The 27,603-nt window shown below is 44.4% G+C and overlaps 1 protein-coding gene across 28 annotated transcripts in view; it reads right to left on the reverse strand.

The window, feature by feature from the left end:
• The window catches only part of LOC138753237 (neurexin-3-like), a 2,173,925-nt gene that overhangs the window by 582,006 nt on the left and 1,564,316 nt on the right, over positions 1–27,603 (reverse strand). For 3 of the 28 annotated variants that reach the window (XM_069916018.1, XM_069916010.1, XM_069916013.1), the window contains exon 1: positions 347–1,146. The exons of 23 other annotated variants lie outside the window; for them this stretch is intronic. In XM_069916018.1, coding sequence (XP_069772119.1) covers positions 347–569 — 223 coding nt within the window. In that variant the 5' untranslated portion in view covers positions 570–1,146. Of the gene's footprint in view, positions 1–346; positions 1,147–27,603 lie in introns of those variants that run through there. 2 more of the 28 variants (XM_069916012.1, XM_069916011.1) reach the window with 1 other exon arrangement.

The following is a 27,603-nucleotide window of genomic DNA, read 5'->3' on the forward strand; positions in this document are numbered from 1 at the left end:
TGAAGGGAGGGGGCGGGGGAGGAGGGGAAGGGAGGGGCGGGGGAGGAGGGGAGGGGGAGGGAGAGAGAGAGGAGGGAGGGAGAGAGAGGGGAGGGAGGGAGAGAGGGGGGAGGGAGGGAGAGAGAGGGGAGGAGGGAGAGAGAGAGGGGAGGGGGGAGAAGGAAGGGGGGGTTGGAAAGAGTGAAAGAGACAGCGTCGGGCGGGGGGAGGAGGGGAAGGGAGGGGAGGGGGAGGGAGGGGAGGGGGAGGGAGGGAGAGAGAGAGAGGGGAGAAAGGAGGGGAGGGGGGAGAAGGAAGGTGGGGGGGGGGGTTGGAAAGAGTGAAAGAGACAGCGACGGAGACGCACCGTGACCGCCCCGCAGGGAGGCTGGGGAACGGTAGATGGAGATAGGCACCGAGAGATGCTTGTTGCCTTGAAAGAGATGTTCATGGTGCGTGGAAGTGCCAGACGAACTCCAGGCGCTGGTGATGATACTGCCCAAGGTCAGGGACCAGATCCAAGGCGCTTGGCCACCGCAGCGCGAGGGAGGGGGCTTGCTCCAGAAACTCAGTAAAATCCTCAGGTACATGGTGGGCGCTCAGTCAACCCGGCAGGTCCGAGAAGGTTCATGATGATGTGCAGCCCATGGTCGCCGCTTGCATCTCCCGCTCTGCCTCTCTCCCTCTCCCGCCAGCTCTTGACCAGATCCTTTCCTCGTCTCTGGTGAGATGTCAACTGGCCACGGCGGCTCCTTCCAACTCCAAGCGGGATCCGCTAGTGGTCCTGCCAGCCGCCAAGTCTCATGATAGCGGGAATGGGGGGTGGAGACTTGGGCAATTCTTCCTCTTTGTCCCGAGCTCCAAGGGTCCGGGAAGGTTGACTCTCACACACAAAGTTGGCAATGAAAAAGCCCGTCCCCCTCTCCAGCCGGTCACTGCTCCTCCAGGCGCGATCTCCTCCTCACTGATTCAGTGCAGAACGATTGAGACGCTCCAGTATTTCCGATGGAAACATTAACCCTGTGAAGACTTGGCACAGCGGAGCTGGTCGGACACGGGGAGGGAGGGAGAGGGGGGAAACAAATTGGAGCCCAGCTCCAGCTGTGGGAGCTTTTATTTCTGGAAAGGGCTTGCAAACCTCCCCCTTCCGACAGCCGGGCTTGTCCGACTGGAAATGGAGCGCGGATGCGTTCGAGCTGGTGCAAGTGAGTGGAGACGGAGGCTCGAACCCCCTCCCCTGCCACTCTCATCCCCCCCCCCTCCCTCCAGCCCGTGTTCAGTGTGAAGCAACCGGTTCGGGGTCCGGAGACAGAGCAGGTGGGGAGAATGGAAGCGGCAGCCGAGAAGTGCTTCCCTCTGGCAGTGTGTCTAGTTTCTCCCCCTCCCCGTCCCACATTTCCTCCCTACATCATTGTTTCCCGTGGGGGAGGGGGGGGGAAGAGAAGCTGCGGAAACCCATCATTGCCAAGGCCAGGATGCTATTCCAATGCAGCTGCCTGTGAAATCTCCCACCAGAACAGATGGGTTTTAAACGAGCTGCATGCAGCTCCAGATGCAAAGTACTTCTGGAGACATTTGGGTCAAGAAGAAAACCCTGACACCTTCATCACAGTCAATTGCGAGGGAGGGAGAGAATTCTTGGGCCACAACCAAGCACCACCTTCCCCTCCCATCCCACCCCAGATCAGCCTTCACCTCCGCTTCAGTGCTCGGATATACTCCACTGCATCCAAGGTTTGGCCTCAGACTTCTTCTACCCTACTCATCCAACTCAGCAACCTTGAGACTTTTGAATATTCTCTTATATTAAAGTCTTTGTTCTGGTAATTATCCTCTTCGAGTTGGAGGTCATGTAACGACAGGAAAGATATCAATAAGATTGAAAGAGTGCAGAGATTTACAAAGATGTTGCAGTGAAAGGTCCCTGGAGCATAGATGAATGACGGGAGATTGGATTGAGGTGTATAAAATGATGGGTGGTCTAGATAGTGTACGTGCAAGCAGCTTTTTCCAGTGAGGTGAAGTGACACAAGAATGGGAGGACATAGGTTTAGGATGAAAGGTGAGAGGTTTAAAGTGATCATGAGGGGGAACTTCTTCACACCTAGTGTGGAAGGAGCTGCCAGCTGAAGTGGTGAATGTGGACTCGATTTTGACATTGGAGGAAAAATGGAGAAGTACATGGATGGGAGGGGGTATGGTCCAAATGCAGGTCACTGGGACTGGGCAGAACTAGAGGGGAAGAAGGGCCTGTCTGCATGTCTGACTGTAGCGAGTAATTTCAGTGCAAATGTACATTTTACTTGTGTGCAGGACAATAAAGAGGCTTAAATTCCACTCTAATGTTCTCAAGAATTTCACTCCACTGCGTTGAGGAGAGGAGTACCAGCAGGTGTACCCATTCACTGGTGAATTCATCCTTGTATACTCTGCAGACATTGAAATATTTTGGAAGATTTCATGCAGGAATCAGACTGTATAAAGCTGCCACCAGGCTATACACAAAGCTAATGTTCAGCCCTTCTGCCCAGTGACATGCACAAGGTCCCACAACGCTAAAAAACAGGGGCTTAATCTTCACTGCCAAGGGCAATATTCATCTCACACTCCATATCAATAAAGATGGCAGTCCATTTTAATTCCCCGCCCTATTCGGGCAGCTGCCTGCTTATTGCTCATCCCTTGCCGCAGGGCTCAAGTCCGCAGTGTACCTCCTATGGACGCTGCAAAACTTGCTGGGTTCCTCCAGCATTTTTGGGCCTTTTGCTACAATCACAGTGTCTGCAGACCTTTCACTTCATAAAGAGCTGTTTCTGGGAGTTTGCTGTGCACAAATTGGTGACACGTTTTTAAGCCTTACAAAAATGTACCAAGAAACAGTGAAACACTGCTACCTAGGCAATTCAAGTCGCGCACGAATAAAAGTGCAGGCGCACAGGGACAAGCGTCACCATGTTTAAAAAGTAAAGCTAACCAGTGCCAGGTGTCATCTGTTATTCGTGGGAGGTTTGTTCAGGAGACTGATAACAGCAGGAAATAAACTGTACTTGAATCTAGATGTGTGTTTTCGAACTCATGCATCTTCTGCCTGATGGTAGGTGGGAGAAGAGTGTGTGACAGGACTTCTAATATGTTTAATTAGTTTTTAAAATATATTTACAACTTGGTAGAAACCAATTCCAGGCTTGTAAACCCACAGCACCCGATTACCCTGAGCACTGGGGTAAATCCACACAGGGAGAATGTACAAACTCCTTACAGACAGCATTGGATTTGACCCAGGTCGCTGGCACACTAACCACAACAATAATTGCGTACAAAGTACTTCATTGGCTATGAAGCTTGAGCAAATGAAGTGTTCAACTTGATCCAGAATTCAGATTTCGTTTGAACGCCTCACTGGGTGACCTGCACGTTTCCTAATTGTGCACTTCAAGGACAATCTCAACCTGGATCTCCATACAAAAGGGGAGAAAGTCCCCACAATCTGTACCATCAGTTACAGATTGATTATATGTGCAGCGCTGAGAAAAAGCAGCTGTGTTACATGCACAACTTTTCAGATGAGATGTTAAAACCACCTGCGTACTCAAAGAAACAAAATCCATGGCACTAATTCAAAGACCAGGTGAATTCTCCCCAGTGATCTTGTTAACTACTTATCCCTTTGTCGGCATAAATAACATATCTGCCAAGTCAATGAAAGGCTGAGTATACAAATTGGCTGCTGGGTTTCCTCCAACGTAACTTAAATTTCAGATTTATTTTCAGAGTCCATACACGACATCACATACAACCTGGAGATTCACTTTTCCTGCAGGTGCGGCAGAATTAAGACTGATTGGTAGTGCAGAAGAGTAAAACGTATGCAGTGTAAACTTAACAGGTAACAAATGTAAACAACTGACTGTGCAATACAGAGAGAGCAAAAAAAAAAATCAATAAATTGCTCAAATAAGAGTCCTTAAATGAATCTCTGAATGAGTTTGTTGTTGAAGAGTCTGATGGTGGAGGGGGAGCAGCTGGTCCTGAACCTGGTGGTGTGAGTCTTGTGGGACCCATCCTGATGGCAACAGCGAGAATAGAGCATGTTCTGGGTGGTGAGGGTCTTTGATAATTGCTGCTGCTCTCCGACGGCAACGTTCACTGTAGATGCACTTGATAATGGGGAGGGTTTTTGGCTGTAATGTCCTGCCCTGTTTCCACTACCTTTTGCAGGGCTTTATTCTAAGGGGTATTGGTGTTCCATACCAGACCTCGGCATAGCTGGTCAGCACACGACCCACCACACATTTGAAGATATTTTTCCAAGGTTTCTGGTGTCGTACCAAATCTCCGCAAATTCCCGAGGAAGTAGAGAGGTGCTGACTTGCTTTCTTCACGATACCATTCGTGCGTTGGGTCCAGGAAAGATCCTCCAAGATAGCGATTCCAGAGACCCTCTCCCCTCTACAACTCAGGATATTTCATTGACTGTAAAGTATTTGATGGTGACATTTTTCTGTCAGTCGAGTCCATATAATGTTTCAAATTATGACTTTGCAATGAAAATTATACCATAGGCTTTTGATCGCTGCTGTAAAAGTTTGCTTGTGGGAAGCTTTGGCTTTGAACGCAAGCTCAAGCGCCACAGGGTTCGAGGACAGTTTCTTTCCTGCTGCCTTCAGACTCCTGAATGAACCCCACAATCATAAAATGTTACTTTTATTCAGTAGCAACTGATCTCTTATTGGAATTCTGCATTTTGCACTGGATCCTGCTTCTCTACTCGCAAAACAACCAGTCACAACATTTTCACCACAGATTATGAACTTGATAGAGTAGATGCGCCAACGCCTGGAAGATTGAAGGAAAGGCGAAGGGGAAGTCACTTTGGTTGAATGTGACTATAATAGAGGAGCTCATGTTTGGATAAGCCCTACATGGTGGCAGGTTGAAGGCAGCACAGGAGCTGGAATCAGCCAGAGAGTATTAGAATCAGAATTTATTGACATGAACAAGTCATGAAATTCGGTGTTTTGTGGCAGCGTCATAGAGCAAACATTCATATTATAACCATCTTACAACATTACTATATAAAATATAAAAATAATAGTGTCTTTGGTTCATTGATCATTCAAGAATCTAATGGCAGTGGGGAAGAAGCTGTCCTTGTGCCGCTGAGTGCGCATCTTTAGGCTCCTGTACCTTTTTCCCAGATGGTAGCAGAATGAAGAGGGCATGGCCTGGGTGGTGGGGGTCTTTGAGGATAGAAGCTGCTTATATATATATATATATCTCTTCTTTGGCTTGGCTTCGCGGACGAAGATTTATGGAGGGGGTAAAAAGTCCACGTCAGCTGCAGGCTCGTTTGTGGCTGACAAGTCCGATGCGGGACAGGCAGACACGATTGCAGCGGTTGCAGGGAAAAATTGGTTGGTTGGGGTTGGGTGTTGGGTTTTTCCTCCTTTGCCTTTTGTCAGTGAGGTGGGCTCTGCGGTCTTCTTCAAAGGAGGTTGCTGCCCGCCAAACTGTGAGGCGCCAAGATGCACGGTTTGAGGTGATATCAGCCCACTGGCGGTGGTCAATGTGGCAGGCACCAAGAGATTTCTTTAGGCAGTCCTTGTACCTTTTCTTTGGTGCACCTCTGTCACGGTGGCCAGTGGAGAGCTCGCCATATAACACGACCTTGGGAAGGCGATGGTCCTCCATTCTGGAGACGTGACCCATCCAGCGCAGCTGGATCTTCAGCAGCGTGGACTCGATGCTGTCGACCTCTGCCATCTCGAGTACTTCGACGTTAGGGATGTAAGCGCTCCAATGGATGTTGAGGATGGAGCGGAGACAACGCTGGTGGAAGCGTTCTAGGAGCCGTAGGTGGTGCCGGTAGAGGACCCATGATTCGGAGCCGAACAGGAGTGTGGGTATGACAACGGCTCTGTATACGCTTATCTTTGTGAGGTTTTTCAGTTGGTTGTTTTTCCAGACTCTTTTGTGTAGTCTTCCAAAGGCGCTATTTGCCTTGGCGAGTCTGTTGTCTATCTCATTGTCGATCCTTGCATCTGATGAAATGGTGCAGCCGAGATAGGTAAACTGGTTGACCGTTTTGAGTTTTGTGTGCCCGATGGAGATGTGGGGGGGCTGGTAATCATGGTGGGGAGCTGGCTGATGGAGGACCTCAATTTTCTTCAGGCTGACTTCCAGGCCAAACATTTTGGCAGTTTCCGCAAAGCAGGACGTCAAGCGCTGAAGAGCTGGCTCTGAATGGGCAACTAAAGCGGCATCGTCTGCAAAGAGTAGTTCACGGACAAGTTTCTCTTGTGTCTTGGTGTGAGCTTGCAGGCGCCTCAGATACCGGATGTAAACAGCGTCTTCATTGTTGGGGTCTTTCATGGCTTGGTTCAGCATCATGCTGCTCAAACTACAGGGGAATCACGTTGCTCTCCATTGCAGGCAAAATCTTCGCTAGGATTCTACTAAATAGAATAATACCTAGTGTCGCCGAGAATATTCTCCCAGAATCACAGTGCGGCTTTCGCGCAAACAGAGAAACTACTGACATGGTCTTTGCCCTCAGACAGCTCCAAGAAAAATGCAGAGAACAAAACAAAGGACTCTACATCACCTTTGTTGACCTCACCAAAGCCTTCGACACCGTGAGCAGGAAAGGGCTTTGGCAAATACTAGAGCGCATCGGATGTCCCCCAAAGTTCCTCAACATGATTATCCAACTGCACGAAAACCAACAAGGTCGGGTCAGATACAGCAATGAGCTCTCTGAACCCTTCTCCATTAACAATGGCGTGAAGCAAGGCTGTGTTCTGGCACCAACCCTCTTTTCAAATATATATATATATATATGTATATATATATATATATATATATATATATACACACCACCCTCATGTCCTTTGAGTGGTCCAGTGCCTGTGATGTCGCAGGCCAAGTTAACAGCCCTCGAGTTCATTCTTGGTCCTGAGAGTTGGCACCTCCGTATCTGGCAGTGAAGCAGCCAGACAGAATGCTCTCCACGGTATAACCATATTACCATTCACGGAGCGGAAACAGGCCATGTCGGCCTTGCGAGTCCGCACCGGTTCACTAGAACAACTCCACAAGCTCAAACCTCCCGCTCACTGTCAATAACCCTCCAACCCCCTCACCTCCATGTATATACCTCGACAAGTTTACAAGAGTCTTTGGTCACATACCGAATCTCCTCAGAGACCTCACAAAGCATAGCTGTTCAGCACATACACGTGGCTCAGTGACAGACAACTACTGCATAATGCATCAAGAGCAGTGTTTAAACACTCAGCGAGTTTAGAATGAGGTAGAGGCCACAGAATCAGTCCAATAGTCACTCTTCCTTCTTGCTCACAACTGGTGAACAGCAAAAAAGAACTGCCCACACCCCCATTTTTAAACTGCACAGCAAAATCAACAGCTTATGTCCAATGGTTCCATTTTCCTTCCCAGTTTATTTCTGCAAACAAAAAAGTCCTTTTGCCAAAAGGCTAACTGACCCAATTGTAATTTTACAGACCTGCACTCTCATCTCACTGTCTCTTATGTACAAGGCTGCAGGAAAAAGTTGGCTTACAGTTTGACCATGGACTTGACATTGGTCTTTTGCTTCTCTACAGTTGGTACCAATCCCTCAACTCACATATAGTAAGTACATCCAGTCTCTAATTGCGACACTAACACATTGGTCTCCCCCAATCAGAGATATTCCCCGAAACCCATTTATTCCTCCTGAAAATGAATTTGGTTTCTCATTCTTAGGTATGAAGCATCTTGCACCAGAAACAGTTCCAATTTTTCTTCCAACCGATGCTGCCCAATCTGCTGAATGTTTCCAGCATTTACAGTTTTCACTTCATCTGCCGTTTTTATATTTAGTTCTATCAGAGTTCGCGCACTCCTCTAATTTGTGGCTTTGCCATTACTGGCGACATTGGAGAAAGCATTCATTGCCCATCCCCAATTCCCCACCCAGAAACTGAGCAGGCAGGAGGTATGTGTAGGTAGGACCAGACGAGGATGGAAGATTTTTTTCCTGAGCCAGTGGTGATTTTAATCACAAACCAGAGGGTGTAAGATTATGAGGGGCTGAGATAGGGTGGGCAGCCAACCCCTTTTTCTTGGGGTGACAATAGCAAATACCAGGTGACATGTGTTTGAGGTGAATGGAGTAAAGTTTTGGGGGGGGGGTGGATGTTTGAGATTTTTTTTCTCTCCCATATAGAGTGGTAGGTGTGTGCAGTGCATTGCTGGGGGTGGTGGTGAAGGCTCGTACAATAGGAACATTCCAAAGACTCTTTTATGGGCACAGATTAAGAAACAAAAAAAAAAGAGCAATGGCTGGGAGGTGGGGAAAAATTAGTTTGTTGTGAAGTGTAGGTTTACATGGGCTGGCAGGCCTATACTGTTCCATGTTCATGATTAGATCAGATTCCAGATTTCATTCATTGAAGTTTCCAAACACCTGGTGGGATTTTAACAGGTTTCTAATTCTGTCTGGAAAAAAAAAAGTCATGGGTGTGAGGTAGGGAAGGATTGTTGTGGAGCAAGTTTACATAGGTCAGCACCACATTGTGGGTTGAACGTGCTTTACCGGGCTACAATGCTCTAATGAAGGTGGTCAGACCTGGATCTTTGCAATTTCACCATTAACCTAGTTTTTGAATGCTGTTTCAATTTCACTCATTAGCCAGAACTTTGTGTCTCCCCTAATAACTCCTCAGATGCAAAGTTCTGCTTGACATTCATGTTCCATGATTGAATAAAAACAAGTACCAGTTGTTGGTTGATCGTTTGGGGGTCCATTTGCAGCTCTGGATTTTGACACACGTCTGAATCAAAATAATCTGATTTACAGAGAGCACCTTAATCCTGACTGGTGTTTGATCCCAAGGGGATGAGACACAGTGAATGTCCTCATACTTAAACTCACTATAAATTATGACCATGCCATACCTCAAATCTACATAGATTGTATTAACCTTCCAACACTTACTAGGCTGCAACTTGCTCCTGTATATGACGCTCCACATCTTAGTCATTTCCCAAACCTCAGCTGGACACCAAAATTAGATTAAAAATCTATTAACTGCAAAAAAAATGCACAAGTTCAATAATGGATGTTGTTTGTAGTAGATTAATTAGCTATTGGAAATCATCCCTGAGCATGCAGTTGAGTGGTAGAATCTGGGGAGCTGATGGGAACATGTGGAGAGTTTACAGAGTTTGTGTAAATGGGAGCTTGATGGTCAGTGCAGACGTGAGGGACCAAAGGAGCATTTCCATTCTGTACGACTCCATGACTTCCTGAGCCACAGATGAATGTGCTCAGGGTGCTTTGTGTACAAGAAGCACTGCTCAGTGCTTCATAATGCAAAGGTCTAACTACACAGTGAAGAAATCAGTTATTGCAGGCTGAATGAGATCAGTCAATTCAGCCAGACCTGCAAAATGTTCTGTCCAATCCTCAGATTGTGTAATGCAGCTGATATCATTCAGGCAGCAGCAGGTATTTCACAACTGACCCCAGAGAGAAGAATTCTTCTGCATCTTTCACCCAATTCCCTTCCACTGACACCTACTGGAAGCTTTTGTGTGTGTCTGTGTGTACATTTTTATGAGGTGAAAAAGCCTTGGAGGTGAAAAAGGTCTTGGAGGAAAAGCTGGGAAAAATCATGCAATTGTACCTGGCAAGTGTTAAAATAGACCAAAAATATCTAACATAAAAATGGATAATGCTCAAATTCTAAAGACTCTTGCAAATTCTTCTCAGTCTCCTCTGGGCTGACACTTTTTAAGCTCTGTTACAAGTTGGCAGATGAAAACAAATTTCTTAAATAAGGAATTTTCTTTCAAAAAAAAAGGAAATTTAGATTCCAATTCCTAACCCTACCAGAAAACTGCCATGGCCCAAATTATCTTTCGCTCTTTGATTCAAGTCAAAAAGATGTTGCCAACAAAACATTGGAAATTATTACCGTCTCTTCACAAGTCAACCAGGCAATTCATCATTGTCTGGCTTTTCTCGACAGACACATCTCAGATAAAGCCATTGTGAGAGGTGTGCAGAGAACACTTGTTTTTCTCTCGAACATCTACCTCTCGTCTTGGCGACAGAGGAGCAATTAATGCAACTGTCTCACAGCTCCGGGGACCGAGGTTCAAACCCACTGTGCTGAGCTTGCAAATTCTTCCACTGACTGCACCGATTTCCACTTGGTGCTCCCACATTGCAGTGATGTGCTGGTAAGCTCTTCAGCTGCTGTGGCTCATCCCTTCAGGAAGTTTGTGGCAGAAGAATCAAAGGGGAGGAGAAAGTGAGAGAATAAGATGAGAAGGTATAGGGAAATAGGAAGGGAAATGAATGAGAATGAGAGATGTAGGTGCCATAAGACTCGCCCTACCAGGTTCAGCAATGGCTGCTACCCCTCTACCGTCAGATTCAACACAAACTCAATCAGGGAATCATTTAAGGACTCTTATTTGTTCATTTTATTGATTTGCTTTGCTCTCTCTGCAGTGCACAGTTTGTTTGCATTCATGATCAGTTTACAGTTCTTGTTTGTTTACATGTTTACTTTTTGCACTACCAATTAGTGGTAATTCTGCTGCTCCCTCAGGAAAAAAGGATCTCAGGGTTGTATGTGATATCATGTATGCACTCAGAATAAATCGGAATTACCATATGACAATGTACAGTTGCATTGAAGGTCTTGTCATAGCTTCAAACATGGGACTTTTGGATCAGAATGAGAGAATCCAGCACTAGAGAGAACAGCTTCAGAATAAAAGGGTGGCCCTTCAGACAGAGATGAAAAATTTCTTCAGCCAGAGAGGGGCGAATCTGTGGAATTCATTGCCATAAATGTCTGTGGTGGCTAGATTTATTGCAGAAGTTGACAGGTTCTTGATTAGCAAGGATGCCAAAGATTATGGGGAGAGGACAGAAAAATGGAGTTGAAGGGAAGAACACATCAGCCATGATTTGAATGGTGCCAGAGACATGATGCACCAAGTGGCCCAGTTCTGCTCCTCTTTCTCGTTTTTTTCTCTCTGGTGAAATTCCTCTTCTGGGGTCAAGAATGGCCTCTTTTCACATCATAACACAGAAGTGAGATTTAAAAAAATGCCAGTTCTGTCGGACTATTCTCTGATAGCACATCTCATCTCAGGTTTGAAGGGAGGGAGTAGATGAAGAGATGGATGGATCCTTCCAGTTGAAGACAAATCCCATGACCATCTCTTCTTTGAACCAGCTTTTCACAATCATTCTGCTAATGTACAATTGATTAGTTTTCCTAATGTGATCAGAAAAGGAAACAAGTTTTTAAAAAGCGACCAAACATCTGGTTCAAACAGCCTTATTTATATTCTTCTTAATGACCGTATGGCCATTTGCAAGAAGGGACTTTGATCTGCAATACAGTGGCTGAGCTGATGGCATCAGTGGCCACCAAAACAGAATTGGTTAACTACCAATTCAGTGCTGGCAAGTGCAAGTTATTGGAACCAACTGGATTTGCCTTTGTAAACAGCCATCATGGACTTCATAACCATGTGATCTGCTCTGGTGAAATATTCAGAGATAGAATTGTCAAAGTTCTCTTTTGTTCATTTCTCTCATTCAATTTTGTCATTTGCAGGGAGCAGGAGATTTATTATGTTGCGTTTTCACCAGACACAGCGAGGAAAGATTGGATGAACTTGGATTGGTTCATTTGGCTACAAGAAAACTTGATTGAGGTGCAAAAGATTGCAAGGGTCCCAACTTGAGTAAATAGGAAGGATTGATTTCCTTTGGTTAATGGGTCAAAACCAGTGGGTAGGAATTTAAAGCAGCTCGTGGAAGGATGAGTGAGAGAGGTAACAACATGATGTAGAGAAGGTGGAGGCGGAGGTTTGGAACTCACCACCTGAAAGCATAGGCGGTGGAAAGCTTCATTACCCTTCAACAGCTCTACTATTAACTCACCAATGTGAAAGGCTCAAGAGAACATAAACCTACTTGTAAAACACAAAAGTCTGCAGGACACAGTGGTTGAAGTAAAATCAAAATGCTGAAGGAATTCAGCAAATCAGTGTCCTTTACATAGCAAAAATAAAGTTTCTGGCTTGTGCCCTTCATTGAGGTATGAGCAAAATGTCCGCAGGCGCCTGAATAAAATGCTAGGGGTTGGGGAGGAGTGGCGGGGTTGTGTAATAAAACTTTCTGCGACAGCCACAAAGTTTTGGCTCAGGTGGGTGGCAGTGGGAGAGAAGGGAGGTCAAGCTGAATTTCCACCAGAGACACCTCGGCATGTCTGGGGTGCTGCCTGCGCCAATGTTCGTCCACCTCGACCCTCCTTCCAGGCCAAGGTGAAGATTGAGTCCCAGATCCGTCTGGTACTCAGTTGGCAAACCTCTCTTCTCATTTGTGCAAAATGATCATCCACCTCCTCTCCCAAAAGCCACTGACTCACTGAGGCAATGCACAGCAGCTTGTCTTTTCTCTTCTTATTCTAAAATAAGAATGTATTTTAAACTTCAACTAAATGGAACTTGGCAGGCACATCACCTGCTGGAGAAATGAGCCCGCAAGGACGAGGCAAGTGCCAGGTGGAACATCTCTGCTCTCAGCCAGCATGGTAGGAGCTGTGCCTGCAAGCAAAGCGAGGCCATTCAGCCCCTTGTCCCTGTTCAATTATTCAATTAGGTCATGGTTGATCTGTTACTTTATTCAGCTTATCTCCTCTGTCCATATTGTTTAATACACTGGTCCTCAGAATGAGAAAGGCACCATGTAAAAGCAATGCCTTAATTCATTGTGTCACCTTAATGCATGTCTGGAAAAACAACCAACTGAAAAACCTCACAAAGATAAGCGTATACAGAGCCGTTGTCATACCCACACTCCTGTTCGGCTCCGAATCATGGGTCCTCTACCGGCACCACCTACGGCTCCTAGAACGCTTCCACCAGCGTTGTCTCCGCTCCATCCTCAACATCCATTGGAGCGCTTACATCCCTAACGTCGAAGTACTCGAGATGGCAGAGGTCGACAGCTTCAAGTCCACACTGCTGAAGATCCAGCTGCGCTGGATGGGTCACGTCTCCAGAATGGAGGACCATCGCCTTCCCAAGATCGTGTTATATGGCGAGCTCTCCACTGGCCACCGTGACAGAGGTGCACCAAAGAAAAGGTACAAGGACTGCCTAAAGAAATCTCTTGGTGCCTGCCACATTGACCACCGCCAGTGGGCTGATAACGCCTCAAACCGTGCATCTTGGCGCCTCACAGTTTGGCGGGCAGCAACCTCCTTTGAAGAAGACCACAGAGCCCACCTCACTGACAAAAGGCAAAGGAGGAAAAACCCAACACCCAACCCCAACCAACCAATTTTCCCCTGCAGCCGCTGCAACCGTGTCTGCCTGTCCCGCATCGGACTTGTCAGCCACAGACGAGCCTGCAGCTGACGTGGACTTTTTACCCCCTCCATAAATCTTCGTCCGCGAAGCCAAGCCAAAGAAAAGAAGAATGCATGTAACACTTGCCTCAACTGGTTCTTGAAGTAGGGAGTTACACCTCAGCACCATGGGGGGGGGGGGGTTGGAAGCATTTCTTTTGAACTACCTTTTGTCTACACTTCTACATAGAGTTCATTGCTTGCGATTTATTCCTATTTAATATTAGAAATCCGGCCCCATTAAATGGTGTACAATGTAATTATCTCTCATTTCTAACACCTTTCACATTGGTGGATTCATTAATAGTACTTGCAAATTAATATATGCTAATCAGATCTTAAGTGTATTTAAGACATGCAGTATGGTAACAGGCCATTTCGATCCACGAGCCCATGCTACCCAATTACACCACAACCTCGGTATGCTTCGAATGGTGGGAGGAAACCCATGCAGACACGGGGAGAATGTACAAAGCATGGGATTCAAACTCCAATCCCAATTCCTGGCGTTGTAACAGCGTTGCGCTCACAGCTATTCTAATCCTGCCACCCATGCAATATGCAATATAAAACTGTGGGGGGGAAGGGGGGAAAGGGGGGAAGGGGGGGGAGGGGGGGAGGGGGGGGAGAGGGGGAGGGGGGGAGGGGGGGAGGGGGGGAGAGATAGTGTGACCGAAAGGTTAGATTTTGAGCAGATAACAGTCATGGAGTACATGAACAGACCATTCAGCCCACAGTGTCCATGTCCAACTTGATGTGCAATTGAAGCCCCCTAATGGCCTAATTCGAGCATTTTTTTTTTTAAATGACCAATTTACAAAGATGTTTAACAGAACTACTAATAAAGCAGAGTTTATTTTAGTTGCTTGCAACTGCGTCCTGGAGATTGGGACAAACCTCGAGTGCTAACAAACCCAAAACTCACATTGGTTGGGAGTTCTTCAGTACCATGTCTTGGTCAGTGAAGCCGAACCATGTTCGGACATCAAGGACAAGATAAGCATGGATCACAGACCACAGTACAATTCCAGTCTTTTGCAAAATCATATTGTACAATTACATAAAGCTGCATGAGAATGCTACATTACTAATGAATTCAATTTAATCTTGGGACATTTGGTTACATGGAGATGTTAATCCCAATCCCATCACAGCAGCTGGAGGATTTTATTTCAGCAAATAAATCAAATCCATAATCATGAAAGGGCTGGGACGAAAATGATGATCAAAGACCTGCCAATCGTTAGAAAACTCCATCAAGGATTTGAGGCTGAAATCTGTGACATCGACATCCAAGCCACCCACTCTCACCAACCTCTGAGTCCCACTATTTTCTCTAGGGATAATTGCATTGGGAAATAAGTATTAGCCTTTCTCCAAATTTTCACATTCTGAGAATGAGCTAAAATACGAGCAGCAAGCCCAACATCAAGGATTGTCTTTGGAGTTGTCTCTGTTCCTTGATATAGCTTCATGGAATAGAAACATAGAAGCATAGAAGATAGGAGCAGGAATAGGTCATTTGACCCTTCGAGCCTGCTTCGCCATTCAACGAGATCATGGCTGATCTTAAAGTTCAGTACCCCGTCCCCGCCTTCTCTCCGTAACCTTCAATACCCTTATACTGAAGAAATAGATCTAATTCCCTCTTAAATAGATTTAATGAACCTGCCTCTACTGCCCTCTGTGGCAATGAATTCGACAGATTCACCACCCTCTGGGTCAAGAAATTCCTCCTCATCTCGGTCCTAAATGGTTTGTCTATTATCCTCAAACCATGACCCCGGGTTCTGGATTTTCCCATCCTTGGAAACATCCCATCTGCATCCATTCTGTCCAGTCCTGCCAGAATTTTATAGGTCTCTATGAGATCCCCTCTCAATCTTCTAAACTCCAGCGAGTACAATCTCAATTTGCGCAATCTTTCCTCCAAAGTCATTCCTGCCATTCCAGGTATCAGCCTGGTGAATCACCTCTGCACTCCCTCCATTGCAAGAACATACTTCCTTAGATCAGGAGACCAAAACTGCACACAATACTCCAGGTGGGGGTCTCACCAAGGCCCTGTACAGCTGCAGTAAGGTATCCTTGTTCCTAGACTCAAACCCTCTTGATATGAAGGCCAACATACCATTTGCCTTTTTAACCGCCTGCTGTACCTGAATGCTCGCCTTCAGAGACTGGTGTACAAGTACCCCTAGGTCTCTCTGCACTTCCCCATCTCTTAATCTATTGCCATTCAAATAGTAATCTGCCCTCCGGTTTGTATTACCAAAGTGGATAACCTCACATTTATGGCAATGTCTTCCTGAAGAAAATGAGAGTAGAGCACCTTTAATTCATTTCACAGCCCCAACTGAATAAGCGAGTCTTCTTTTTTGAAGGTTGAGAAACACAAAGCTAAAACATTCACTCAGGAAATTCTACAAGTGGAGAGCATTCTGGCTGGTTGCACCACTGCCTGGTACAGAGACGCCAACTCTCAGAACAAGAACATAAACTCCAGAGGATTGTGAACTCGGCCTGCAACATCACAGGCACCAGACTTCACTCCATTGAGTACATCTACAAGAGACGGTGTCTTAATAAAGCAACCTCTATCCTCAAGGACCCCCAACACCCAGGCCATGCCCCCTTCACTCTGCTACCATCAGGAAAAAGGTACAGGAGACTGAAGACGAGCTCCCAGCGGCACAAGGACAGCTTCCTCCCCGTTGCCATCGGATTCCTGAATAATCAATGAATCATAGAAACTGCCCGACTTCTCATGCACTATTTATTGTTGTAAAAGTGGTTCTATGAATGTTTGCACAATGCTGCAAAACACCAAATTTCGTGACTTGTTCATTACAATAAATTCTGATTTCACCCCCTGTCTTCCTAGGAGTGGAATGGGACTGTAAAATTAGCTTGCATGTCATTTTTCTAGCCCCACCATTCTCTTCCCACCCCCCCACCCCCCACCCCAAACACAACTGCTAACTAGTGACCCCTGCTGGTCGACTGAGGTTGGTGCTTTTCATCAGCGATCCGTCAAAAGCCATCGAATAAATTCAGTCTAAACTCTCGGCTGGAAATCTTGATGATGGTGGGAAGAGAGAAAGGAGGAACCCACACAAAATTAATATGGATTCCTTCAGTATCCAAAGCCATCCCACAACACTTCAATTCCTCAACCAGGCATGAAGTATTTGGTATCTAATGAAACAATGACAGCCCGTATAAGCCAAGATCATAATTATGTTGTTAATAATAAGTCTACAAAACATCACACAGACAAATGGCGAGACAGCTCTGCCAAGCATTATCAGACCACAACAACACCCGATTTTCCTTCTGTTACGAAATCTCAGGTGAAAGGAAAACATCGCACACGTTTCAAAGAAATAAAGGGGAACAGTTTCTTACATTGACACCAATTCTTCACTCTCCTCGGTGCACCCCAGAACACCAAAGCCACAAATGAGGAGGAATGGTCAGCTAACGTGTGTGCACGATGCACCTTTCAAACAGCAAATGTAAACAAACATGCTCAATGTTTTTCAAAACAAGTGTTGGTTCTCGGATAGAAGTCAGAAAGGAGAGAACCATCCAATAAATAAAAACAAGAATCTACTGGGGAACTCAGCAGGTTGAGTAGCATCAGCGGGGTGATGGGGGGGGTGGGGGGGGCGGGATGAGAAAGAATTATTGATGTTTCAGGCCAGAGCTCTGCTTGAGTATCTTTTATCTCTAGGATTATCCAGTCGTAGTGACTGTGGGTACACATATACCCATCTGTATGTACCAAGTGGATGTAGAAAGGTTGTTTCTCATGGTGGGAGTGTCCAGGACAAGAGGGTACAACCTCAGGATTGAAGGGCATCTATTTAGAACAGAGATGTGGAGAAGTTTCTTCAGCCAGAGGGTGGCAAATCTGTGGACCAGGTCATTGGCTGGTCTCCACAACCCTGCCTGATCAAGAATCTATCAAAGGTTCTGGGGTGGGGGGAAAACGTGGCCTGATGGCAAAGGAAGAAGTGTAATTCCGTCTTCCCCCAGTTGGGCTAATAAATACCAGAATTAAAATACGTAAAAAAGTCTTGAAAGTTTGTTCTGAAGTTGTCTGAATGTTAAAAGACCACAATGGCTGCTAATACAAAGAAATCGAAAGCACAGATTCAGAAGAAACTTCCTTTTAAAAAAGTACAGAAGAAATAAGGCCTACTTACCAAGTGGAATCCACGGAATCAATTGGACAGCCACCTAAGCAGCAACGCATTCCAGCTCGCTTAAGTATTACCCCGGCGCCCTCGCAAGATGGCGCCGGGCTTCAATTTTTTCTTCTCATCTTGATCAGCATGCTCGCGATGTCGGGCGTGCTGTAGAGTTGCCGGAGTCTACAGTGTTGGGCCCAGTGCATGACACCGCTGCACGTCCTGGTGGCATGGAGGGCCAAGGCAGCGTGTCAGAAGACGCGCTGCCTTGGGCATGCGCGGTGCATCCCTGGTCTATGATCTTCTTGATAGGGTTTGGGCTGTCAGCGAAGTTGGTCGGCAATGACCTGATCACGTCGGGATTGGGTCTATAGGCATGCAGACCAGAAGGTGACAAAATCGCTGGTAGAATCAAAAGAACAAGGGAAAACTTCTTTTCAAACTGAAGAAATGGAAGAAGAATCATTGATTGCTACCGAAGTGAAAGAAGGTAGGCCTCAAGGAGAGACTAGTGACACTACTTTTTAAAAACAATTGTTTTTACAATTTTGGAATCTATAGCTCATCAAATGGGTAATATGGCAACATAAATGTCTACTTAGATTGATCATGGATTTATGAACATGACTGAAAAAATGAATAATATTTGTGCAGACATTTCTTCTGTTAAGAAAGATATTTCTGTTGTTAAAGCTGATGTTATTAGATGCTTGAATATGGTGGATACAGTTCAAGCCAATTTTAAGAACATGGAAAGTGCCTTTCAAGTTTGTGGAGAACAAGTGGAAGTAATAAAGAAAAAATAGAAAAAAGTGGAAGATTCTTTTGTTGGATGGGAAATTCAGAAGAAGGACTTATTGAAGAAGATAGATTCTTTGGAAAATCAAAGCCGCTGGAATAACGTCAAAATAGTGGGAATTCCAGAAGGAATTGAGGGCTCGGATCCATAATTTAAAAAAAATGGATCCCTGAAGCATTAGGATTGGAATTTTTTTCCAGAAGGTTTGGAATTAGATAGGGCACACAGAGTTTTAAAAAGCAAACCATATCCGGGTCAACCTCCACGAGCTGTTTTGATTTATTGTTTACAGTATCAAGATAGGGAAACTGTTTTGAGAGTTGCAGTCCAAAATGCACATAGATATCAGTCTCCGTTGATGGTACAGGGAAATAAGGTTTTCTGCGTTCTACCCGGGTTCAAGTCAAGAAATTATTAAAAGGCGTAAAGAATTCAATTCTGCTAAAGAGGTGCTTTGGAGGAAGGATTATAAATTTTCTTTTAGATACCCTGCAGTTTTGAAGATATTTTATGACAGTTCTTTGAGAAGGATCACGACGCTTTAATTTTTGCTAATTCTTTGCCAGACAGGGCGACTGAAAGGCATTCTTCACCTAAGAGGAAGATACCTGATAAGAAGAATGGAAATGGGAACGGGAAGGCAAATATGTCAAAGAGTTTGATTGATATTGATGATCCGGAACAAGCCTTGGGATTGAATTCATTGGGGCTGTGAGCTGACTTAGACTTAAAATTTTATAAGTCCGGTTGGGGGGGATGGATGTCGCTGAAGCTTTCGGAAGTCATCCGCCACCTGTGTGTTGGGGGGGGGGGGGGTGAAATTTTATTTCTTTACACACCCAGTTCAGTGGGGAGTTACTACTTTTGTAGTTTCTACTTTTATTTTCCCAAAAAAATCTTTTCTTTGTGTAAGCTTTATTTTGTTTGGGGGGGTTAGTGGCTGTTTAATTTAGGGGTTATTTAGCAAGGGGAGCTTTAATTTTTCTTATTAAGGAAAGGGTTTTTTTTTTGTAGATTGAAGGAATATAAAGAGGGGGTTTTTAATTTATTCTAATAACATCTAGTTTGAATTTTGCAACATTTAATGTGCAGGGTCTAAATATCCCGATTAAGTGTAAACGCGTTTTAGCCTCTATAAAAATAGATGAAAGTCGATATTGCTTTTTTGCAGGAAACTCATTTAACTGAAAAAGAACATTTAAAATTGAAGAGAGATTGGGTTGGTCATGTAATTTCATCTTTCAATTTGAAAGCAAGAGGAGTGGCGATTTTGATTCACAAGAAACTACCATTTGAACTTGAATCTTTGGTGGAATCAGTTGACCAATCCTAATGATTAATTGTAAATTGTTTGCTGAGTCATGGTCTTTGTTGAATGTTGATGAACAATTTATGTCTGAAGCTTTTCTAACTCTAAGTCAAGCTAAAGAAAATATTTCAAATGTGCATTAGATCAATTGTTGGATAAATCTCCAAAAATCTTTAAAAAAAATCAAAAGCAGCGGTCCAATTGGTTTCCTTGATGAAAGACTTAAATTTGATAGAGGTTTGGAGAAAGTTAAATCCTACTGAGAAAGATTTTTCATTTTATTCTTCACATCATGATTCATTTTCAAGGATCGACTTCTTTTTGGCATCAGCACATTTGCAATCTCATTTTATTTAAGCTGAATACAAGAGTAGAATAATTTCTGATCATTCATTGTTATCCTTGTGTTAGGCCGGAAGTTATTCAATCAACTTTTCGGTGGAGGTTTAATGCAATATTATTGAAAAAAAAAACAGAATTTGTAAAATTCATTAAAGATCAAATTGTTTCTTTTCTGGATTTGAATAGGAATACAGTTCAGAGTAATTCTACTTTATGGGATGCTTTGAAGGCGTTTTTACATGGTCAAATTATTACAAAGGAAAAGAAGAAATTTTTGTAGAGGCTTGGTCAGTGGAAAAACAGATCGCTGATTTGGAAAAAGAATTTCAGTGCAATTGTATGGAGGATAATAAGGCAGCTTTGACTAAATTGAAGTTACTATATAATACACTACAAACATATCAATTTGAATGTTTGATTCAGAGATCTAAACAACGTTATTATGAGTTAGGGGGACAGAGCCCATAAAATTTTAGCGTGGCAATTGAAAACAGAATAAGCATCGAAAACTATTTACGTTGTGAGGAAGGATAACTCAGTTACTTTTAAACCTCAGGAAATCAATGACCAATTTTATCAGAAATTATATGCTGATGGTTCCATTGAATCTTTTTTGTCAGAATTAAATTTGCCAGTATTAGGGGAAGATGATATGAGGAAACTGGATTCTCCTTTTACAGATTTAGAAATAAAGGATGTCATTTAACAAATGGGTTCACTGTAAAATTTTATAAAGTTTTTTTTTAAATGATGATCTGTCCTCTATTTATGGGTGTTCTTCATCAGGTAACGCAGGAACAAGCTTTACCAGACTAGTGTTTAAGTGCAATGATAATGGTTATACCAAAAATAAAGAGATCCTTTGAATGTTGCTTCATAATCGGCCAATTTCTTTATTAAATGTGGATTATAAAATAATTGGTGAATAGACTTGCCACAATTGGTACATGCTGATCAGGTTGGATTTATTAAAAAAATGTTTGCTCCTGACAATATTCTTAGAGTTATTTCATTGATCAACGCTTCATGTCAGTAACCCAACCAAAAAAAGCTTTTGATAGGGTCGAATTGAATTTTTTTTTATTTAAAGTTTTGGAGGAAATACAAGTTTGGACCCTTTTTATTGGTTGGGTGAAGGCATTATATAATAATCCCGTTGTTAGGGTGGCAACAAATGGTCAAACCTCTTCTTTCTTTAAATTATTGCATTCAACCCGTCAAGGTTGTTGCCAGCTCTATTTGCGTTGGTCATCCAACTTGTTAGCTCAAGCAGAATGAGAATATTAGAGCTACAAGGATAGCAGACAATGATACAAGATTAATCTATTTGCTGATGACATTTTGACATATTTAACTAAACTAGAACAATCCTTAATTTACTTGCAAGAATGTTTAGAACAACATGGTAAATTATCAGGATATAAAGTGAATTGGGACAAATGTGAAATATTACCAATTTCTGAGGGAAATTATGACCAGTGGAGACAAATTACTAAATTCCGTTGGACTGATAAAATTAAGTATTTAGGGATGAAGATTGATGCAAATATTCAATTATTGTAAAATTTTAACTATGTACCATTAATGAGAAAGAGTAAAGCAGATTTGATTAAATGAAAGGATTTACCTTTGTCATTAATAGGTCGAGTAAATTGTATTAAAGATGAACATTTTTCTGCGAATTCAGTATCTCTTACAATCGATTCCTTGTTTACTTTCTAAATCTTTTTTTCAGGATTTAAAAGAGTAGTTTGAGAATTTCTATGGAAAGGAAAATTAGCTAGAGTAGCGATACACAAATTGACTTGGAAATATGCTTTGGGAGGTTTACAATTACCCCATTTTCAAAATTATTATGAAGCAGCTCAACCATATGTTGGATGTTTTGTGCCCCCCCTAGTTGGCCAAGGTAGAATTGGCTGGTATTTCTGAACCTTACTGGCATCAATTTGTATATAAGTGGAATTCTGTTTTATTACAGAGATATAATGTACCGAGTTTAAAACATTTATTAGAGATTTAGGCCAAAATGAATTTATGAATAGGTTTGAAAGGTAAAATATCGGTTCAAGTCCCATATAATCAAAATAAATTGATTCCTTTTTCATTGAATAATAGATTTTTAAGAAAATGGCAGACTAAAGGAATAAAGTTATTGCAAGATTGTTTTGAAGAGGGTAAACTTTTATAATTTAATCAACTTAGAGAGAAATTTGGAATTTCAGGAATTCATTGTTTATTATCAAATTAGAGCATTAGTGAAAGATAATTTTGGAAGAGAAATGAAAATTCCTACATTAACAAAATTTGAGTTTATGATTTCATTTTTCAATAAGAGTTTTATTTCAGAGATGTATGCATTGTTACAAGACACTATGGATAAAATAAATTTAGATAAATCGAGGATTAAATGGGAAAATGATTTAATTTGTGATATTAATCAGGCCGATTGGGAGATTATGTGTTTTGATGGTGTGAATAAATTGTTTAATGTAAGATTATAGTATGATAAATTATAACTTTTTGCATCAGTTATATTTAACCCCTGAGAAAATTGAGAAAATATGGATTTAGTAATTCAGAGTCATGTTTTAGATGTGGATTACGTGTAGGAGCATTTTTTACATTCTGTTTGGCTTGGTGATAAAGTTCAATCATTTTGGTTTAAAATTAGGGAATTTCTTCAAGATTTGTTTAAAATCCAATTTTTGTTTGATCCCAAAATTTTTTTGTTGGGTTGTACTGCTCCATTTATGGATTTGGGGTTAGACAAGTTTCAGATTTCTTGGGAAGACAAAGTTGAGATGAAAGTAAATCGTTGGCATAACGAGTTGAGGTCCTGTATTTATATGGAGAAAAATAACAATTTGCATGATAATCATGATTTTTTTTTGTTAAGATGTGGTCACCTTATTTGAAAGGTATGAATTTAGTAATATCTTAAACTGCTGTATGTATTTTTAAAATTTTCTTAATGCTTCCCTTGTGGGGTTTGCTGAGGGTGGGGGGGGGGGGAAGATGGGGAAGGGGGGGAGATGGGGAAGGGGGAGATGGGGAAGGGGGGGAGATGGGGAAGGGGGGAGATGGGGAAGGGGGGAGATGGGGAAGGGGGGAGAGGGGAAGGGGGGGAGATGGGGAAGGGGGGAGATGGGGAAGGGGGGAGATGGGGAAGGGGGGAGATGGGGAAGGGGGGAGATGGGGAAGGGGGGAGATGGGGAAGGGGGGAGATGGGGAAGGGGGGAGATGGGGAAGGGGGGAGATGGGGAAGGGGGGAGATGGGGAAGGGGGGGAGATGGGGAAGGGGGGAGATGGGGAAGGGGGGAGATGGGGAAGGGGGGGAGATGGGGAAGGGGGGAGATGGGGAAGGGGGGAGATGGGAGGGGGAGATGGGGAAGGGGGAGATGGGGAAGGGGGGAGATGGGGAAGGGGGGAGATGGGGGAAGGGGGAGATGGGGAAGGGGGGAGATGGGGAAGGGGGGAGATGGGGAAGGGGGGAGATGGGGAAGGGGGGGAGATGGGGAAGGGGGAGATGGGGAAGGGGGGGAGATGGGGAAGGGGGGGAGATGGGGAAGGGGGGAGATGGGGAAGGGGGGAGATGGGGAAGGGGGGAGATGGGGAAGGGGGGGAGATGGGGAGGGGGGAGATGGGGAAGGGGGGAGATGGGTACAGGGGGGAGATGGGAAGGGGGGGATGGGAAGGGGGGAGATGGGGAAGGGGGGAGATGGGAAGTGGGAGATGGGGAAGGGGGGAGATGGGGAAGGGGGGAGATGGGGAAGGGGGGAGATGGGGAAGGGGGGAGATGGGGAAGGGGGGAGATGGGGAAGGGGGGAGATGGGGAAGGGGGGAGATGGGAAGGGGGGAGATGGGGAAGGGGGAGATGGGGAAGGGGGAGATGGGAAGGGGGAGATGGGGAAGGGGGGAGATGGGGAAGGGGGGAGATGGGGAAAGGGGGAGATGGGGAAGGGGGGAGATGGGGAAGGGGGGAGATGGGGAAGGGGGGAGATGGGGAAGGGGGGGGAGATGGGAAGGGGGGAGATGGGGAAGGGGGGAGATGGGGAAAGGGGGAGATGGGGAAGGGGGAGATGGGGAAAGGGGGAGATGGGGAAGGGGGGAGATGGGGAAGGGGGGAGATGGGGAAGGGGGAGATGGGGAAGGGGGAGATGGGGAAGGGGGAGATGGGGAAGGGGGGGGAGATGGGGAAGGGGGTGGGATAGTTGTAGTTTTCATTTTTATATTATGGATTTTGTAAAAGTTTTTGTTTTGAAAATATTAAATGAAATTTTTAAAAAAGTTTATGGGGAGAAGACCCAGGCAGTTGGGGGAGAGTGGAGAAATGGACCAGCTGATGACTAAATGCCAGGGCAGACTCAATGGACTGATTAACTTATGACATGGTATACATTCTAGTCTTAGGGAAACAGGCCCTCTGGCTCACTGAATATCAGATTAATCCCATTTTATTTTCCCCATATTCTGATCAATGCACACACCCTTGCCCCCATCCAGATTCTACCTCTAACCTTTGTTGAGGAGGAAAACTTGCATCTTGCGCAATCACAAAGACCCAGGAAGGACACACATATAGACTGGACAAGAGGTCAGGTTGTGAGGCATCAGCTCTACTTACTGTGCCACCGTGGCCCCACTCCATCTGAAAGGGCATGGGGGGGGGAGGGGAGGGAAGGGGTGATTTTCATTCCCATGTTGGTGTTTCAGGTCACCTCATGGCTTTGTTTCTTATCTCCTTTTGCAAACAAATCCTGCGCATGTCCAGTTTTGTGAGTTATTCTTCACTCCATCTTTGGCAGCCATGGCTTCAACAACCTTGGCCTCAAGGAGTGCATTGGGTTCTTTCGATTTCTCTGCCTTATTTCCTTTCTGAAATCTCTTCTTTTACCAAGGTTTTGGGTCACTAGACATATCCCAGAAGTTGTTCAATGTCAAATTTAAACCAATATGTAATTTCTACTCAAAGGAGAATAAAGTGACTTGATCTATCTTACGGCCCACTTAATCAATCTGGACATAATAGCTTCAAATAGTCCTGTCGATAATCTTTGATGATATCACTCAAAGGTTGTAACTCTGCAGCCAATTATTAAAAGGTTGCCCCTATTCCAGCCACACTCTCCTCACCCCACTGCTATCAGGAAGGCCATTCATGAGTAGATCACGCACTACAAGATTCAAGGATAGTTTCTTTCCCACTGTGATTAGACTCCTGAATGACCAAAATAGTAAAATTCTCTTTCCTTTGCTTCGTACCAACCTAACTCTGCCCTTTATACTGCGACTCAACTATTGTACTTTGTATGAGCTATCAGCTGGCGTGCTCACTAAATAATCTCAATCACAGCATCTCGATACATGTGGCAATAAACATGAATGGAAATGAACTGGTTTACGCTGCTGAAGGCTCAATACCAGTGAAATACAGCTTTCATCAGTCATTATGGAACTGCTAAGAGGTATGCAGAGTTGGGTCTGAGCCCAAGACAGAGGAACAGGTCTTCACATTAGTAATTTCCCCTATGGGGTTCAGGATTTAGAAGGCTGCACACAAAAACAGAGGGATCTTTCTCTTCACAGGGCAGCATCGTTGGCATAGCACTTAAGCACAGTGCTGTTACAGCGCCCATGATCAGAATTCTAACCACGCAGTCTAAGGAGTTGAAGTATGTTCTCCCCAGGGGGCTCCAGTTTCCTCCCATCATTCAAAATGTACTAAGGGTTGTAGGTTAATAGGGTAGCATGGGCCAAAATGGCCTGTTACTGCGCTGTATGTCTAAACCTACTCCCCATGCCCACCCACCATTGGCCATTCGAGCTGCCAAGTAGTGAAGGGAGGCTCTTAAATTTTGACATTTAAGAAAAAATGTGGACAGGTCCCCTGATGGGAGGAGTATGGAGTGCTGTGGCCCAGGTGATTGGGACAAGGCAGAATAATAGTTCAGCAGAGAGTAGGTGGGCCAAAGAGCCTACATCTGTGCTGCAATGTTCCCTCCCTTCTTCCAAGAACATACATTTGGCCCAAGTTGATACCCTACAATGTAGCAAACAATCAGTGTCATCGTGGGATTACCCTTCCAAACATTTTTCTTCAGCACCAATTGTTACAGAAAATAAAGAACGCAAGAACACACAACAGTCTAGCAACAGGCCCTTTGGTCACAAATCTATACTGAACATGATGACCAAGTTAATTAAAAACTCTGCCGCTTGCACATGATACAATTGATGCACATCTAAAGCCTCTTCAATGCTACCATATTCCACCACTAGAGAAGATCCTACTGCCCTCTAGTACCTTTCTCCGCACATCTTCAAGCTTCTCCCCACCTCATCTTAAAAGCATGACCCCCCCCCCCCCCCACACCGCTCAAGTGTGACATTTTTTCCCCAGGGGAAAAAGTTTGACTCTGCCCTATTAAGATTTAATAGAAGTATTCATTAAAATGAAAAGATAAACAAATCTTCAATGTCCTGGTTCTTTTACTTGGCGAGGGGAGGGGGAGCAGCTATAATTGTTGGAGAACTAGAGAAATGCCAAGAGAGATGGCTGCCTTTGTGGCTCACAGACTAGTACACACACTGACACTAATTTGGTGGCATCTATTGGGCCATGACAAAAGCCAGAACCAATACAAAAGCCTTTGCAATTTATAAGAAACTACACTGTGACAATTAAGTGTTCTTTACATCTCATGATGTGGAACACACTCTAACATGGGTGTCAAGGGTAATAAATGATATATGCCAGAGGGAGAAAAGAATAGGTTTCACTCAGAAGAGTTTCATCGAGGTGGGATGAGGCTCATGTGGGGTATAAATGGCAATCAGGGATCTATTAGCCTGAATGGCTCATTTCTGGTGTTGCAAATTGAATACTATCGACACACGATGGCAATACTGATATGGAAAATGGTGACGTCAGGGACCCGTGAGATACAGATTCCTGAAAGCAGCAGAATTAGGAGTCAATGTCATTCAAAAGGAGCAGAGGGATTTACCAGGATGTTGGCCTGATTGGGAAACAAGGTTAGCAGAGCTGGGACTTTTCACTTTGAGGTGTCGAAGGAGGAGAGGAGACTTGATAGAGGTCAACAAGATTATAAGGGGCATAAAGTGGACAGCCAGCATCTGTTTCCCAGGGCAGGATCAACAAACACCAGAGGACATCTGTACAAAGTTAAGGGAGGGACAGTTTAGGGAGACATCAAGGGGAAGTTGCTTTTAAAAAAAATATAAACGGAGCTGTGGGTGCCCAGAATGCATTGCCAGGGATGGTGGTGGCAGCACTGGGGTATTTAAGAGACTCTTAGTCAGGCACCAAGGATGGAAGAATAGAGGATTATGGGTAGGGAGGGTTTAGTACATTTTTTAAAAAAAAGGAAGGAATGGGTCAGCACAACAGAGGGCCGTGGGCCTGTTCTGTGTTGCATTGTTCTATGTTCTAAAAGGCATAGAGAGTACAGGGTGTTGACCGAATGTGACAAAAGCTAATGGATCACCGCCATCATGGTGTAGAGT

The sequence above is a fragment of the Narcine bancroftii genome, chromosome 2 (assembly GCF_036971445.1).
Source record: "Narcine bancroftii isolate sNarBan1 chromosome 2, sNarBan1.hap1, whole genome shotgun sequence".
In the NCBI taxonomy this organism is placed as follows: Eukaryota; Metazoa; Chordata; class Chondrichthyes; order Torpediniformes; family Narcinidae; genus Narcine; species Narcine bancroftii.